The following is a 15,539-nucleotide window of genomic DNA, read 5'->3' as shown; positions in this document are numbered from 1 at the left end:
TGGACCAATAGCTGTAGAAACATACATATGCCAGCCAGGGTTTTTGCATGACGCACAGCACATTTCCATGGTCATTTCATTTTGATACATCTGAACGTTAGCGCGGAAAGGGATGTACAGGAGAGCAGGGGTTCCTCAATCGCAGATTTTAAAAGTCTCTGTTTTGTGAAACCACCAGCATGGTGAGTTAGTGGGTAGCACTGTTGCCTCACGGCGAGAAGGTCATGGGATCAATTCCCACCTGTGGGCTTTGTGTGTGGAGTTTACATGTTTTCCCTGTGTTTGTGTGGGTTCCCTCTGCACTCTAAAACATTGCAGCTGCGTTTAGTTATGTCTACTTGCTAGGTCTGTTTAACATAAAGAGCTCTTACAAGTTTTGGATGTTGAACTCAACTTTACAACTCAACTCAACTTGTAAAGTTGAGTTCAACATCCAAAACTTGTAAGAGCTGTTTATGTTAAAGAGAGGTAGCAAGTGGACATAACTAAATGAGGCTGCAATGTTTTAGAGTGCGTGTGCTCCGGCTTCCTCCCACATTCAAAGACATGCAGGTTAGGTGGACTATAAACTTTTAATTGTCCGTAGGTATGTGTGCAAGTGTGAATGTGTTTGTTTATATGTGGCCCTGCGACAGACTGGCGTCCTGTCCATGGTGTACCCCGCCTCACGCCCTATAACTGCTGGGATAGGCTCCAGCCCCTCGCAACCTGTTCTTGGATAAGCAGTTGAAGATGAGTGAGTGCGTGTGTTTTGTGAAACCACTATGGTTTAAACAAAGGTTGCATATTGTTCTTACTCATTTCTGTTTAGTATACAAATATAAGACTCATCTACATAGTTTTAGCATCAAATAACCTGCTGTGTGATACTAAAGAACATTTTTGGCATTCTTTCATTTATTTGTTGGCCATTATTACATTATCGTTTGCTACACAACCTGCATATAAAAAATGACAGAGGCTTCCCTAAATTGACAAATAATGAGACGGGCCAAAATAACCTAACCATTGAAAAATAAACTTCTCACCTGTGGTTGACATGATGTTTCTACACAATGATATAGTGTCAGATTTCCCCATTACTCTCTTTGTCATTTCTGCTACTGTACTGCAAAGTTTCTAGGCCTTGTCTTCATCTCCACTCTCTTGAAAGAGTAGCGTTCTCCAGTTCGGGTGTCTGTAAGGATGTACCATGTTCCCCAGTAGATCCCATTGGTCACTCCACTGTAGCGACCGTGGTAATACCGTCCATTCAGATTAGCTGCCAAGCAGGCATCATACCACCAGCCAGCACCATAGTACTGACCACAGTTTCCAGCTGCATAACGGTCATTGTCTTGATCAGCAGTACTGAAGGCTCTGCCGTCATGGTTGTAGCTCTTACTGTAGCTCAAGGCATTGCCTGCATCACCAGTGTAATCCCGCACTGTCAGACGATACCTGGAAACATCAGAGAGAACATGTATTTTCTGACAACACTGATGTGTTTATGTGTATTTTGGATCAGGAGGTAAGGAGTGAATAAAAGTTACTATCACTGAGTTTGTATTTGTATTAACAGCAGTTTCCACCAATGAAATTGGGGCGGAGGTTATCGCTTTACCCTTGTTTGTTTGTTTATCTGTTTGTGAACAGTCTGTAACCCACAATTTTTCATATATCGTTATGAATTTTTTTACAGAGTATTCATATCCTGATAGGCAAGAACTGATTCAGTTTTCAAGGTCATAGGTCAAAGGTCTAAGGAAAAATCTTGGAATACTGGAAAAATCCCTATACTTTAACATTGTATGAATTTTCAAAAATTCATAACTCTGTTAGAAAAGATAAAATTTCTTTCACATTTGAGAGCCTTATGTAGGATGGTATCTTTTATCGACTGACAAAGTCTGATCTAGATCTGAGCCGGATTACAGATTTTGTGGACATTTAAATTTAATATTGAAAACCCCATTTAATGAATATTTTACATTATAACTTAATCAAACATGCCCCATTCACCCTCATGTTTGAAAGTGAGGTGCAGAATGGCACTCACTATTGCCTGACAAAGTTTGATCCGGATCTGATCCGGATTGTGGGTTTTGTGGTCATTTGAATTTAATATTGAGAATCCCATTTGGTGTACATTTTGCATTATATCACAATCAAAAGTGCCTCAGTCACTCTCTTTTTTTCTGTTATGGATTTGCTTACACCGCCAAAATTGGATGGAGGCTCCAATTTTATGCCTCGTTGTCTGTCTTCCAGTTATCAGTCGAAAACCAAGTGCCAAAAAGCAATGACAAATTGTTCATAGCAGAGATAACCAGTGTTCTGTGAAAATTATCTGAAAATGGATTCAGAAACCAAAAAATATGATGAAAAAAAAATTGATCACACCACAAAAAAAAAAACTTTGATTCAAGTGCATGAACAAAATACATACTCCTGACATTTCATCACATTTAATTTAGCTTATGAAAAGTCATTTCTAACAGGACTTTGACCTTGAAATTCCAAAGGAAAAATTTTTGAAAATAAAAACTAGTGTTGGTGGAGGTTTGTGCTCTACGAGCGCTGTGCTCTAGTTTTATGATCTATTTGCCTGTGGCAAGATGAGCTGTAAAAGAAAAGGCTCAGTCAGCTCTCTGTTTATGTCTCAATCAAGGAATGGCCAAACAACCTTGCTCAGATGATTTGACAGATTTATTGGTGCAGTATAAACTTAGGAGGTGAAAGATGTAAGCTACAGCATGAATGTGACATGCTTTGAAAACAACAGAATCTTGAACTGAATTTTGCAGTGAACAAGAAGCCAGTGTAGTCAGGCCAGGACAGTTATTTATTATTTATTCATATATTTATTTATTTGTTTGTTTATTTGTGTCCAATTAAGCATTTTGAATGAGCTGAAGGTGGGCCGGGCTTGTTGGGTTAATTCAGTGTTTATGGGATTGCAAAAACTCTACTTTGTATGTGTGAAAAGGCTAAAATGAATGTCTTAAATTTGAAGGAAGAAGAAACAAGTCCTCCACAGGCCAGTGCTTATCTCTGAATAATGTATTATTCCACAGAGACAGCTCTCACGAAAGTGGTGAATGATATTCTGCTTGCAATGGATTCAGACAGCACTACGGTTCTGGTGCTGTGAGATCTTAGTGCTACGTTTGATACTGTGGATCATCATATGGAGCAGATGGAGTCAGTGAAATCACCTGGTGCAGTGGGTGGTTACAATGAAAACCTGCACCCTCTTGGCCCTTTCTGGAGTCAGTTTGACACTCATTTTGGGATTACTGGGAGTGCCCTTGCATGGTTGACGTCATACCTGACCAGTCATTCTGTGTTTTGTACAATAACACTACCTCTAGCCTTAGTGACATGAAATTTGGTGTTCCACGGGGGTCCGTCTAAGACCTCCTACTTTTCTCCCTTTACATAGCACCCCTTGGGCACATACTGCAGAGTTTTGGGATTAACATTCATTGCTATGCTGATGATACTCAGTTATACATGCCGATAACTGCTGGTAATCTCATCCACATAAAATCCTTAGAAGATTGCCTTGCATCAGTGAAAAGCTGGATGTCTAGCAACTTCCTACTTTAAGAATGAAATGATGGTTCTTGGTCCAGTGAAACATCTGCATCAATTTGGCCAGCTAACACTTAGCCTAGGCTTATGTGTCATACATCATGCTGACAAAGTGAGGAACCTTGGAGTAATTTCTGATCCACATTAGAGATATTACGAGTACTGCTTTTTTTCCACCTGCGAAATATAGTGAAGATTCGTCCCATCCTGTCTATGGCCTATGCTGAGACCCTGATTCATGCGTTTGTCTCTTCTGGATTGGACTACTGCAAGGTTCTATTTTCTGGTTTACAGCAGTCCAACATTCAGAGTCTCCAATTGGTTCAAAATGCTGCTGCCACACTTTTGACACAAAGCAGAAAGTTTGACCACATTACACCCATTTTGGCATCACTTCACTGGCTTCCTGTCCCTGTGAGACCAGATTTTAAGGTTCTGCTACTAGCCTATAAAATTGTTCATGGACTGGCACCTCCCTACCTAGCTGACCTGCGTTCTCAGGGTGCAGGACTACTTTGTGTCCCTAGGGTGAATAAAAAGTCTGCGGATCACAGAGCTTTCTGTTATTGTGCCCCTGTTCTGTGGATTGATCTCCCTGCATCAATAAAACAGTCAGATTCTGTAGAGACTTTCAAGTCCAGACTTAAGAAGCACTCATTTTCCCTTTTGTATGGCTAGCATACTGGTATAGTACGTTACTATGCTTTTTACTCTTTTTAATTCATGTTATTAGGAAACAAAGCGGGCCGCGGCCTCAACTTTATCTAAATTCGGGGTCTTTTAGTGAAACGTAGGGCTACTGTCTGGCGATTACCTTAGTATTTCTTCTGTTTTTCTTGTTGCTTAATGCTGACAAATTATACTGTATTTGTTGTCTTTCTGATGCCTGATTCTGTTTCTTTTTTCTCTCTGTTTGAGGTGCAGCTCCATCCAGAGATGGGTGTGGTGTCTGTTTCTGTAACCCTCCTGTCCTGTGCACCGGCAACATTTCCTGTATATTCATTTTGTGAATTGTTTTGTAAATTGTATCGGTAGCATGGCCCAAGCAGAGGGTCACCTCTTTGTGTCTGGTCTGGTTGAGGGTTCTTCCTCAAATCATCAGAGGGAATTTTTCCTTACCATTGTCGCCTGTGTGCTTGCTCTGGGGGTTGGTAAGGTTAGACCTTACTTGTGTGAAGTACCTTGAGGCAACTTTGTTGTGATTTGGCGCTATATAAATGAAAATAAATTGAAATTGAAAAATGTAACATGAAGTGAGCGTGAGCCTACAGACCCCTGCCGTGAGGGGACACCAGTCCATCACAGATTATTCCCCACCAAAAAGGTACCCACCTGCATTTGGACAAACTGGGACAGTGCAGATTTTACAGGATGATCTCCCCCCCCCCCCCCCAAAAAAACCCCCAAAACTCATAAAAATTGTAATAAATCCTACTTAAACTTCAGTCTGTGTATGACCATTTCCCAAAGTCTCAGTTATCTTGGTCGCTTAAAATAAAAGTCATATTCTTTCCAAAATATGCTCCAAATGGTATAATTTGTTGGCGAAATAGGCCTCCAGGCAAAATGTCTTTTCCTTGGTTGACCAAGATATGTTGGGGAAGACTATTGGAACAGTCTTCCCCAACATGTCCCAGCCTTCATAACTGTTCCTCAAACTTTGTAGGATTTATTGCAATTTTCATGGGTTCTGTTTTTGGCTGTGTGTTTCTGCAGCCTGTGTCACGCGGCCTCCTGGAGTGGCAGAGCAGAGGCCTGGGTGGGTGGGGGGTCAGAAACACAAGGAGGGGTAGTAGGGATGGGGGGAGGCGTGCCTCATGTGTGCGAAAGAGTTTGTGTCAGTCTCTGACAGTGTGTGCATAAAGTCTGGAGTTGCCTTGACAACAGCAGGTTGTAAGGGAGGGCAGATAAGAGGGAAGCCGAATGCTTCACCAAGGCCATTGAAATCCTTATGGAGGAAAACAAGCTTGGCGTTTTGACCTTCGGTAGCTGATAAGGCTGACATGTTTTGAGTTAGGCAGAGAGACACAGAAATTCCATTTGTGGCTACTCTGACCGTCAAAATCCAATTTATGAATATTCCCTGGTCTCCAACATCTTCCTTTGCAAGGCAGATATTTGCTCCGAGATGTTTTCCAACTTGCGTTTGAGTTCAAAAGTTAATTCAGACTGAGATTGTACTGCCTTGTCCACTTCATTAATCATGACGGACAGAGTTGGGGTTGTGGTTCTGGTAGCAGCCGTCTTGCCATTTTTCTGGTAGGTCAGGGCAGAGCATAACCCAATCAGCCCCAGCCCTCCTACCATAAAAGCAAATAAGAATAAATCTTCGATGTCTTCCACGTAGAGTGGTGCCAAGCACCCAATGCACCACTTCTCCCAGGTGTCAAGAACATAGCCTGCAGGATAGGTTCCATCTGGGGATGCAGGGTCCCCAGCCCTAATTTCCTTGTTGAAAAAATGGTGTCAATAGCGTTGAGAGACCAGCTGATCAATTCCATGGTTATTCCAAATACAGCTTGAAGAATTCACAGTCTGGTGAAGTTTGGACTTTTGAAAGTTGGAGCAGAGATAGAAAAACACAGAGGAGAGGAAAGAGGAAAAGATGCGACCACCCTCGCCGAAGTCCCACGCCTAATGGGACTATTCAAAATGGTGGCCATTTTGAAAAGCTCATATATAGCCATTTGTCAGCTGTTTATACAAAATTGAGCTGAAAATTGCTACATGGGTAGCTATATTCAAGCCCAAAAACATACCTGACTAAAATTTTAAGTTTCCCTTGATATGACCACGTCCACTTTTCTAGTTGTAATTTTAAACACCATCTTCTCCAAAACCACTGAATCAATGGAGCTGAAATTTGGTGTGCTTGTCCTTACCGATGAGGACACCAAAGTTTATTTAAGGTGATCTGATCTGATTTAAAATATGGCCACCATGGTAGCCACCTTGAAAATCGCATATACGGCCATTTGTCAGCCATTTATGCAACATTTAAGATGAAATTTGCTACATGAATCACAATCAGCAAGCCCAAAAATGAAATCTGATGGTTTTTGTGAATTTTTAGCTCACCTGGACCAAAGGTCCAGTGGGCTTATATCATAATTCGCTTGTCTGTTGGCAGTGACAGCAGCAGCGCCATGTGTAAATATCTTCTCCAAAACTACTGAGCCAGTAAAACTGAAACTTTGTACAAATGTTCCATCCTATAAGGACACCAAAGTTTGTTTGAGGCATTCCAATCCAATGTAAAACTGCCATGGTGGCTATATTGAAAATGCCACCTAGAGCCATTAGTCAGCAGTGTAAGATAATGAGCTGAAATTTGGTACAAGGGTTTCTGGTAGGTAGCTCCAAAACATATCCAATGGGTTTTAAAGACTTTTTAAATTTGACTTTGATATGACCTTTGGAGTTTGGCCATGCCCACTTTTCTAGCTGAAACTGTGATTCTTGTATCCAGGTGAGCTACAGTGCCTGTGGCACTATTTTTTATTTTATTTTATTTTTTTGGTTTCATGACAGACATAAAAAAGGAGAAGCCAAAATAACTTACTTTAAATGCTGTAGTAGAGAGGACTGCAAACAAGATGCCTACAGGTAGGTCAGAAATTAATTAAATTCGGCTGCTTTAAGAGTTAGCAAAATTTTTATGATGCTTTGCAGTTAATGTTAGGTTACTAGATAAATGCAGTCAATGAGAATCTGGTACTTCTTCACCACAGTGGAGACACAACAGCTGAGAAGGCCACTTCACGAGCCATTCTTGGAATCTGGGGAGTAGATCAACTTCCTGCAGTTGAAAAAGGCCTGTAGTGGACAAATATCCGTCATGGTGAGCAAACAGTTCAATCCCTTATACCTTCAATAGCGTTTGCACTTAAACTGTCTTAGTACTCTATTTACTGTCAGTGAAGGTACTGGGAAGAATGTGATGATTCTATGTACAGTACGTCTTGCAATCTATGATGATCCTTTTGCAGCTTCGTCATCCATGGAATCTCAGACAACACAGCAGAGCAGAAATCAATCAACCGAAATGAACAACACTTCCGATCAGTATTTTACAACAGCAAAATAATGGACAGGATGCTAACATTATCACGGGCAACATACCAATGCTCCTATCTTTCACAGACAATCCCAGAATTTAGATGCTGTGAGACTGTCTAGTTCTGCTAATAGCAACATAAATTTAAGATGGACAGGAGAGGTATTTCAGTACAGACCTATATTGGTCATATGAAAGAGGGGGCAAATGAGCCTTTAATCTAGATTTGAATAACTTCAAAGAATCAGTCTTATTTTTATCTCGGGAGGCAGACTGTTCCACAGAAACAAAGTTGTGCAATAAGAAAAAGCTCTGTGACCTGCTGACTTCTTTTTAACCTTTGGAAAAGGCAGTAATCCCACATCCTGGGAATGCAGACCACTGGCCGGTACATTTAATTCAGTTAATTTATATCGCGCCAAATCACAACATAAGTTATCCCAAGACGCGGCACAAGGGTAAGATTTAACATTACCAACCTCCCTGAGCAAACATGTAGACAACAGTGGTAAGGAAAAACTCCCCCTGGTGTTTTTTGACTGACTGCTATGGCCGATCTAACAATAACAGAAATCAATAAACAAAGTACAACAAAAAATTACCAATCATGCAAAACAGGAAACAAAACAAAATTCTGATTGCATGTCGTTGTTATTGTCCATATAATCCAGGATAGAAATGTTGCTGGCGTTGCTTGGCTTCATCCCTCATCAAGGTTCCCACTGAATATGAACTCAAACAACAGAATCACTCAGCCAGAGCTGACAGCACACACACAAAAAATATTTATAGTTCACTTAATGCCCCTGTACATGGTTTTAAACTCTTAGAGGTTTCAGAGGCTATGGTGCTCAAAATCTTATCAAAATTTGGCATCAAGCATATTGTGGCCCCTATTACACATATTTTAAATCTCATCTGGTACTATTCCTGATGATGTAAAAATGGCTAGTTATGCCAATTTATAAGAAAAATTATAGATTAGAATTGCTTTATTGTCATTGTACAATGGAACACAACAAAAACTGGATGCAACTCTCCAGATAGAAGGGCCTTATTAAGGGAGGTGACCAAGAACCAGATGGTCACTCTGTCAGAGCTCCAGCATTCCTCTGTGGAGAGAGGAGAACCTTCCAGAAGGACAACCATCTCTGCAGTAATCCATGAATCAGGCCTGTAGAGTAGAGTGGCCAGATGGAAGCAACTCCTTAATTAAAGTCACATGGCAGCCCACCTGGAGTTTGCCAAAAGGCACCTGAAGGACTTTCAGACCACGAGAAAGAAAATTCTCTGGTCTGATGATGAGACAAAGATTGAACTCTTTGGTGTGAATGCCAGGCAGCATGTTTGGAGGAATCCAGGTACCATCCCTACAGTGAAGCATGATGGTGGCAGCATCATGTTTTTCAGCAGCAGGAACTGGGAGACTAGTCAGGATCGAGGGAAAGATGAATGCAGCAATGTACAGAGACATCCTGGATGAAAACCTGCTCCAAAGCGCTCTTGACCTCAGACTGGGTCAGTGGTTCATCTTTCAGCAGGACAATGACCCTAAGCACAGAGCCAAGTTATTAACGGAGTGGCTTCAGGACAACTCTGTGAATGTCCTTGAGTGACCCATTGAGAGCCCAGACCTCTCTGAAGAGATCAGAAAATAGCTGTGCATCGACCCTCCTCATTCAGTCTGCCCAAAGATAGGTGCGCCAAGCTTGTGGCATCATATTCAAGAAGACTTGAGGCTGCAATAGCTGCCAAAGGTGCCAATGTATTGAGCAAAGGGTGTGAATACTTATATTCATGTGATGCCTTAGTTGTTTTTGTTTTAAATAAATTTGCAAAAATGTCAAAATCTTTTTTTCATTTTGTTATTATGGGGTATTGTGAGTAGAAGTTAGGGGGGAAAAAATGCATTTACTCTGTTTTGGAATAATATTTGTAATATAACAAAATATGGAAAAAGTGACATGCTGTGAATACTTTCTGGATGCACTGTAAGCCTTCATGAATAATTCATGTAGTTGGGTGATTTGCTCTTGTCATGACTTGTTGCAGGTTGTGCGCTGCAAAAAAGCTTTCCTGGATATTTCATTGCTTTGAGTGAACCTGTAGATGTTTTATTCTCTATTATAAGTTTCAATTACTTCCACCTAGAGTATGTGTTCTGTATGCCTTACCTCTGTGCCTCTGTGCCAACTTTGAAGTTGTTGTAAGTAGCTTGTCGTCTCTGTTGATGCCAGTCCTCCAGCTCAATACGTAGCTGGTGTTGACCAGTGGAGGTCAGCGCGTGCAGTGCCGCATTCCCCAGCCAGTGTTCTCCCTGTTGACTACCGAAGCCTTCCCTGTACTCCTGCCATGTCCTGTTGAAGTCCACAGAGCCGTCCTGTCGATTTTGGAACACTGTCCATCCACCGCCTGCTGTCTCCATGTCACATTTAGCCTGAGCCCAAACAAAGACTTGATATTATTTCTCCAAGATTTTACAGGTCCACTGATGGTGTACACCTCTCTATGGCAGAGTGCGTGGTTTATGAGTTAGCTGTATCTGGAATACCTCCAGCAGCGGCCTGTGCAGGTCAGGCTGGATGGTGTAGATTCCGTTCTCCTTAATTCCAAGTCTGTAAATCTCTGCACAGTCCTGTGGATGTAACCTTTCCAAGGGGGCAACTTTAAAACACAAACATACTGTATTTAGTCCATCCCAGAATCAACCACTTATCAAGAGTGTTTATATAACAGCTGAGTGGATCCTTGTCATTTGATTGGTGCTTTGTATGTCACGTGACATGGATTATTCATCCCATTTGTGTTGCATTGCATTTAGAGTACAATTTGGTTCCATACATTTTGTACCATTGCATGCTGAAAACCCCGCCCACTAGTGGGGGGCAGTGTTTAGCTAAACATGCAGAGTTTGTTTTGCTGACAAATGATTTGAAGAGCTAACTGAGGTGATAATTCTTCTAACACACACACACACACACACACACACACACACACACACACACACACACACACACACACACACACACACAAAACAAATCCACTGCACTGTAAGCCGTCTGGAGGCATGAAGAGCTGTTAGGGGGAAGTTGGAATGAAAAGCTGGACTAATTTCTGACATGATTTTTTTTTTTTTTTTTTGCTGCACTGAGAGTAGACAGTTTCAGATTGTTTTTTTGTTTTTTTGAAGTACACAAAGTCAGTGCATGGCATCATGGACTTCATTGTCAGTTATTTTTGGACTCCTATTTAAAGTTTGTGTTGGATTGTTGATGTCAAAGCGGCAGTGATGCACAAAAGCTTGACAAATTTCTGACGTGATGTTTCGATGGAGTGAGGAAGTACACAGTCTTTATTTATTTATTTATTTATTTTGGAAGTACACAAAGTCAGTGCAGTGATGCACGAAAATGTAAGTCCCTTTTCTGTTGTTTGTAAATTAATATAATATCAAATGACAAGGACAATATAACAAGCCATTATATTAAACAAATAATGAATGTTTTTACTTTCTTTCAATGGTACGAATATTTCATGAGGTGAAAGCTGGAACATACCGTTCAATGAGGCGAAAGCCTCATTGAATGGTATGTTCCAGCATAAACATTCATTATTTGTATAACATTACATCCTCACCTGTAGGTGGATACTGAGTGATGCTCTTCAAGAAAAGCAACAGATCTTTCTCTCCCTTCCGTCCTGTGGCTACACTCTCTGTTGATGTAGACATCAGTGAGACACTTCGTCAGTTCAGTATAAATTTGTTCATACAGCAGCTAATCACAACAAGGCTGCCTCAAGGTGATACACACGAGTAAGGTCTAACCTTACCAATCCCTAGAGCAAGCACACAGGTGACAGTGGTAAGGAAAAACTCTCGCTGATGATGTTGAGGACGAAACCTCAAACAGACCACACTTAAAGGGGTGACCCACTGCTTAGGACATTCTAACAGTTAAAAGGTGTTTACAAAGTTTTACCAAGCTGAAGAAATAGGAAACAGAAAAACCAAAATACCATCAAAAACAAAGGGCATTGAGGTGAGCATGCAGTCACTGCCACCACAGGCAGGGTATCGTGAGATAAGTCCAGTGCCCTGAGGTGCAGGGCCAGCTTCTGTCCATCACCTCGTCAGTTTCACTCTCCTAAAAGCTGTCTTTGTGGAAGACTACATTCCAAAAGCAGACTGCAGTGGCTCAGAGAGGTTACCCTCAGCAAGGTGGTCTACGCGCCGCTCCGTCAGCTTCAGCCAGGGCATCTTGTGGTCAGTCCAGTGCCCTGGATGTCTCCTCAGTGCATGGGATCAAGAGAAAAAGAGCAGAAGCAGTCGGCCAGAAATAACTGCACCTAAGGTCTGAGTTCACCAACAGTAAATTGACAGGGAAGCAGAGAGAATACTAAGGTGATCGCTGGCAGCTATCCCTGCGCTTCACTAACAGACCCAGAATTTAAACATAGTGAGACTGAAGAAACTTTCACACTGCATGTCACACATCGCTCTAACAACCATTATTTTCAATGAGAAGCGAAAACCGACCTAGCGCGATGCTCCACTGGGAGCACGCATTGCCGCTTGTCGTCAGGCTGACGCGGTCAAAGTTCAACTCAATCCAACTTTCACTGCTGCACTGTGATTTAACTTCACATTGTGCAACAGAAATGAGGCATCAGGCCCAAACACAGAAGATTACAGAGTACAGAAATGTATCACAGAATTGTTCATTTATACACAGCAGTTTTCTGAAGAAAATCCTTACAAATGTTATTTTTTTTACCTCAAGATTAATTTCTGATTATTGTACATTTTCAAGTTAAAAAAACATTTCTTACTTTACAAAAGCTGTAATTAAAATAATTAAAAGAATAATTAAAAGAATTAAAAGTAATTAAAAGACTGCAAGGGACGCTCAGCGTCCCCCAAAACTTAAATGCTCATATATGTACAGTTGTGTGACATTTCATTGACTACAAATGCATTAGAATATGTTTATCTCGAATCAACTACTTATCACAAATCAGTTGACTCTATTTTGTTAACTTGTCATGCATTTCCGTAGCGTCAATATCATAGATTTCAAGAAATCGTTTTCTTTTACGGTCTGTGGTTAAAGCATTTACCCATAAGCATCTGTTCGTTTCAGTGGAGCCTCGAAACTCGACGGTCATTGGATAAATGCCACGATTTTGGCCGGCCCCCAGACGCTCAGTGCCTCTAGGGTGAATGGAGCTGTGGGCGGGACTGGATGCTGAGCGTCCGCATGATGATTGGAGGATCAGTCGAAAGGCTGAATCCAGTTTTGAATGACAGCCATTTAGAGATATACAATGCCACTTAATCATCAGGAGCTCAATCCTGTCCCAGATTTTGCAAGTGAAGTCGAAAGACAACCTGCAACGCATTTCTAGGTATTTGATTGGCAAAATGACTTGACCATTTCCATTATTCAGTTCCTACAGTGTAAATAAAACACACTCATAGTATTTCCTTGTTTCAGTTTAACATAATGTAGTGTGTTGTGGTAATGGAAGTTGGGATTTTCCCAGCATGAACTGGTTAGCTTGTTTGCTGATAAAACTACCAGTTAATGGCATTGTTCACATTATGTGGTTTACATTTATTACTGTTACTGTTCTTTGTGTCTTTTATGCAGTCTTGTGAGTTAGTATTGTAACCTGAAGTATGTGTTTTGCCACACCATGAGTGTGAGTGTTAGCACAACTAATGACCTTCCATCAGCACATGTACAGTTTCAGTGTTTAAGGGGCATGGTCTCAGTTTTGTGCAGTGTTTTGGGGCACAAGAGCAACCATTAAATTGAGGCTATGTCTCAGTCTGACTTATTGTTATAACAACCCACTCATCTGATGCAATAATTTCAACATTTCATTGTTCTACTTTAATGTCATTTCATTAGTTTGTTCAGTCAGTCATTCATAATGTTGGTTAGGTCGGAGTAAACTAGACAGATAACAAGGTGCATGCATGATGGCAGACAATACTAATACTGTCGACCTGAAATTTTGTCAAAGCCATTTGATAGTTTTCCTTACGAGGAGTAATTTAGAATTAAACAGCAGGACAGCTCAATACCGAAGATTGATTTGGTGCAAAAAGTGGGAGAAAGAGACAGGACTTTTCTGTTGTGTGGGCCGCTGAAGAGGAGGTACTGCTGGCCCACCACCACAAGATGGCGCCCTGCTTGAAGTGCGGGCTTCAAGCACGAGAGGGCATCGGAGCAACCAGGAGTGACAGCTGTCACTCATCATCCGTACCAGCTGTCACTCATCCACTACTCATCACCACCACCATAAAGGCCGGACTGCAACTCCACCTCCCCGCCGAGAAATCAGCTACCATTCAGGTAACTTTCTCTGCTGACTCAAATCATTGAGTGATAACCTGAACTTCTTTTGCAGCCATTATCCTGTGGTGTTCTGCCTTATCTGTGGGATTGGCGTTTGGTGTGATCAGCGACGGCTTCGCCTCACACCCCAAACCAAGAAGTGGTTAAGTGGTTAAACAGGAGCTGCACGAGTGTGTGATTGGAGGTGGAGGTTCTCCCTCCTTTACTGAACACTGACTGTGGGAGTACTGAGTGTGCAAACTCACACTCATCTGGACTGTCTCTGTTTTCTGCCAGCAGTACCGGGTCTGACTGCTGAAGACAGCGGCCACCTGGGGCGCAGGGCTTGGCGGCTCCGGTGTTCTTCAGCTCCGTTGGTGGTGGAAGCTGTGTGGGGATCCAGCTCTTCTCTCGCCAGGAGTCTTCTATCGTCGAGCCTGCCCACACGTCACCTGGTGTATGATTGACTGTCCACCATATTGTTATTGTCTGTACGTCGTTGTGCGATTCACAACATTAAATTGTTACTTTTGGCTTATCCATTGTCCGTTCATTACCGCCCCCTGTTGTGGGTCCGTGTCACGTCACTTTCACAACAGGATTTCTCGGCCAGCATCATGGATCCCGAGGGGCGTCAACCATCGCTTGAACAGCCAATGGAAGAGCGAGGTGCACAGGCGCCAGCAGGAGGCGTGTTGGGTGAGCTGCAGCACATCTTAACCGCCTTTACCGCTCGGTTGGACTTAGTTACCGAGCAGAGCAGTGTTCTCAATCGTAGGATAGAGGCTCTCACCGCCCAGGTGGAAGCGCGTGCTCAGGGCGCTGCTGCAGCACCTCCTCCTGCTGACCGTGTGCCAGAAACAGACATTCCGCTGGTCGTTCAACGAACCCCCCCACCGTCCCCTGAAGCATACATAAGCCCTCCGGAGCCATACGGAGGCTGTGTGGAGACGTGCGCGGACTTCTTGATGCAGTGCTCGCTCGTCTTTTCACAGCGTCCCGTCATGTACGCGTCAGACGTTATCAGGGTGGCTTACTTTATAAATTTGCTTCGAGGAGAGGCACGCGCCTGGGCTACGGCGCTTTGGGAGCAGAATTCACGGCTCCTGAGTTTGTGAGGGAGTTCCGACAGGTGTTCGACCACCCTCATAGAGGCGAGACCGCTTCAAGTGTGCTGCTGTCGATACGGCAGGGGCGTCGGAGCGCAGCGAAGTATGCAGTCGACTTCAGCATCGCGGCAGCGCAAGCCGGCTGGAATGCTGGTGCGCTCCGCGCCGCCTTTGTAAACGGACTGTCTCTGGTCCTTAAGGAGCACCTGGTGGCGAAGGACGAGCCGCGGGATTTAGATGGGCTTATCGACCTGGTTATACGGTTAGACAACCGATTAACGGAACACCGACGGCAGCGAGACGAGAGGCGTGGTCAGGTACACGCCGTCCCTCTTCCTCCCGGGTCTGAAAGGGAGCCGACTTCCCCACGCTCCACTGCCAGGGCTCTCCACGTGACAACAGCTCCCCCTGCTGACATTGCTATGGAGACGAGCAGGGCCAAAAAACGATCAG

The 15,539-nt window shown here is 42.8% G+C and overlaps 1 protein-coding gene across 1 annotated transcript in view; it reads right to left on the bottom strand.

Moving 5' to 3' along the window:
• Positions 1–513: 513 nt before the first annotated feature.
• The window catches only part of si:ch211-157b11.8 (fibroleukin), a 48,271-nt gene continuing 33,245 nt past the window's right edge, over positions 514–15,539 (bottom strand). The window contains exons 3-6 of the mRNA XM_034166648.1: positions 11,270–11,347; positions 10,185–10,297; positions 9,808–10,070; positions 514–1,440 (exon numbers count right to left, since the gene is read on the bottom strand). Of these exons, the coding sequence (XP_034022539.1) occupies positions 1,101–1,440; positions 9,808–10,070; positions 10,185–10,297; positions 11,270–11,347 (794 nt within the window). The 3' untranslated portion in view covers positions 514–1,100. The remainder of the gene's footprint in view (positions 1,441–9,807; positions 10,071–10,184; positions 10,298–11,269; positions 11,348–15,539) is intronic.

This window comes from Thalassophryne amazonica, chromosome 3 (assembly GCF_902500255.1).
Source record: "Thalassophryne amazonica chromosome 3, fThaAma1.1, whole genome shotgun sequence".
NCBI lineage: Eukaryota > Metazoa > Chordata > Actinopteri > Batrachoidiformes > Batrachoididae > Thalassophryne > Thalassophryne amazonica.
The sequence above is the reverse complement of the archived record's forward strand: the minus strand, read 5'-3'. Positions and strand labels throughout refer to the sequence as shown.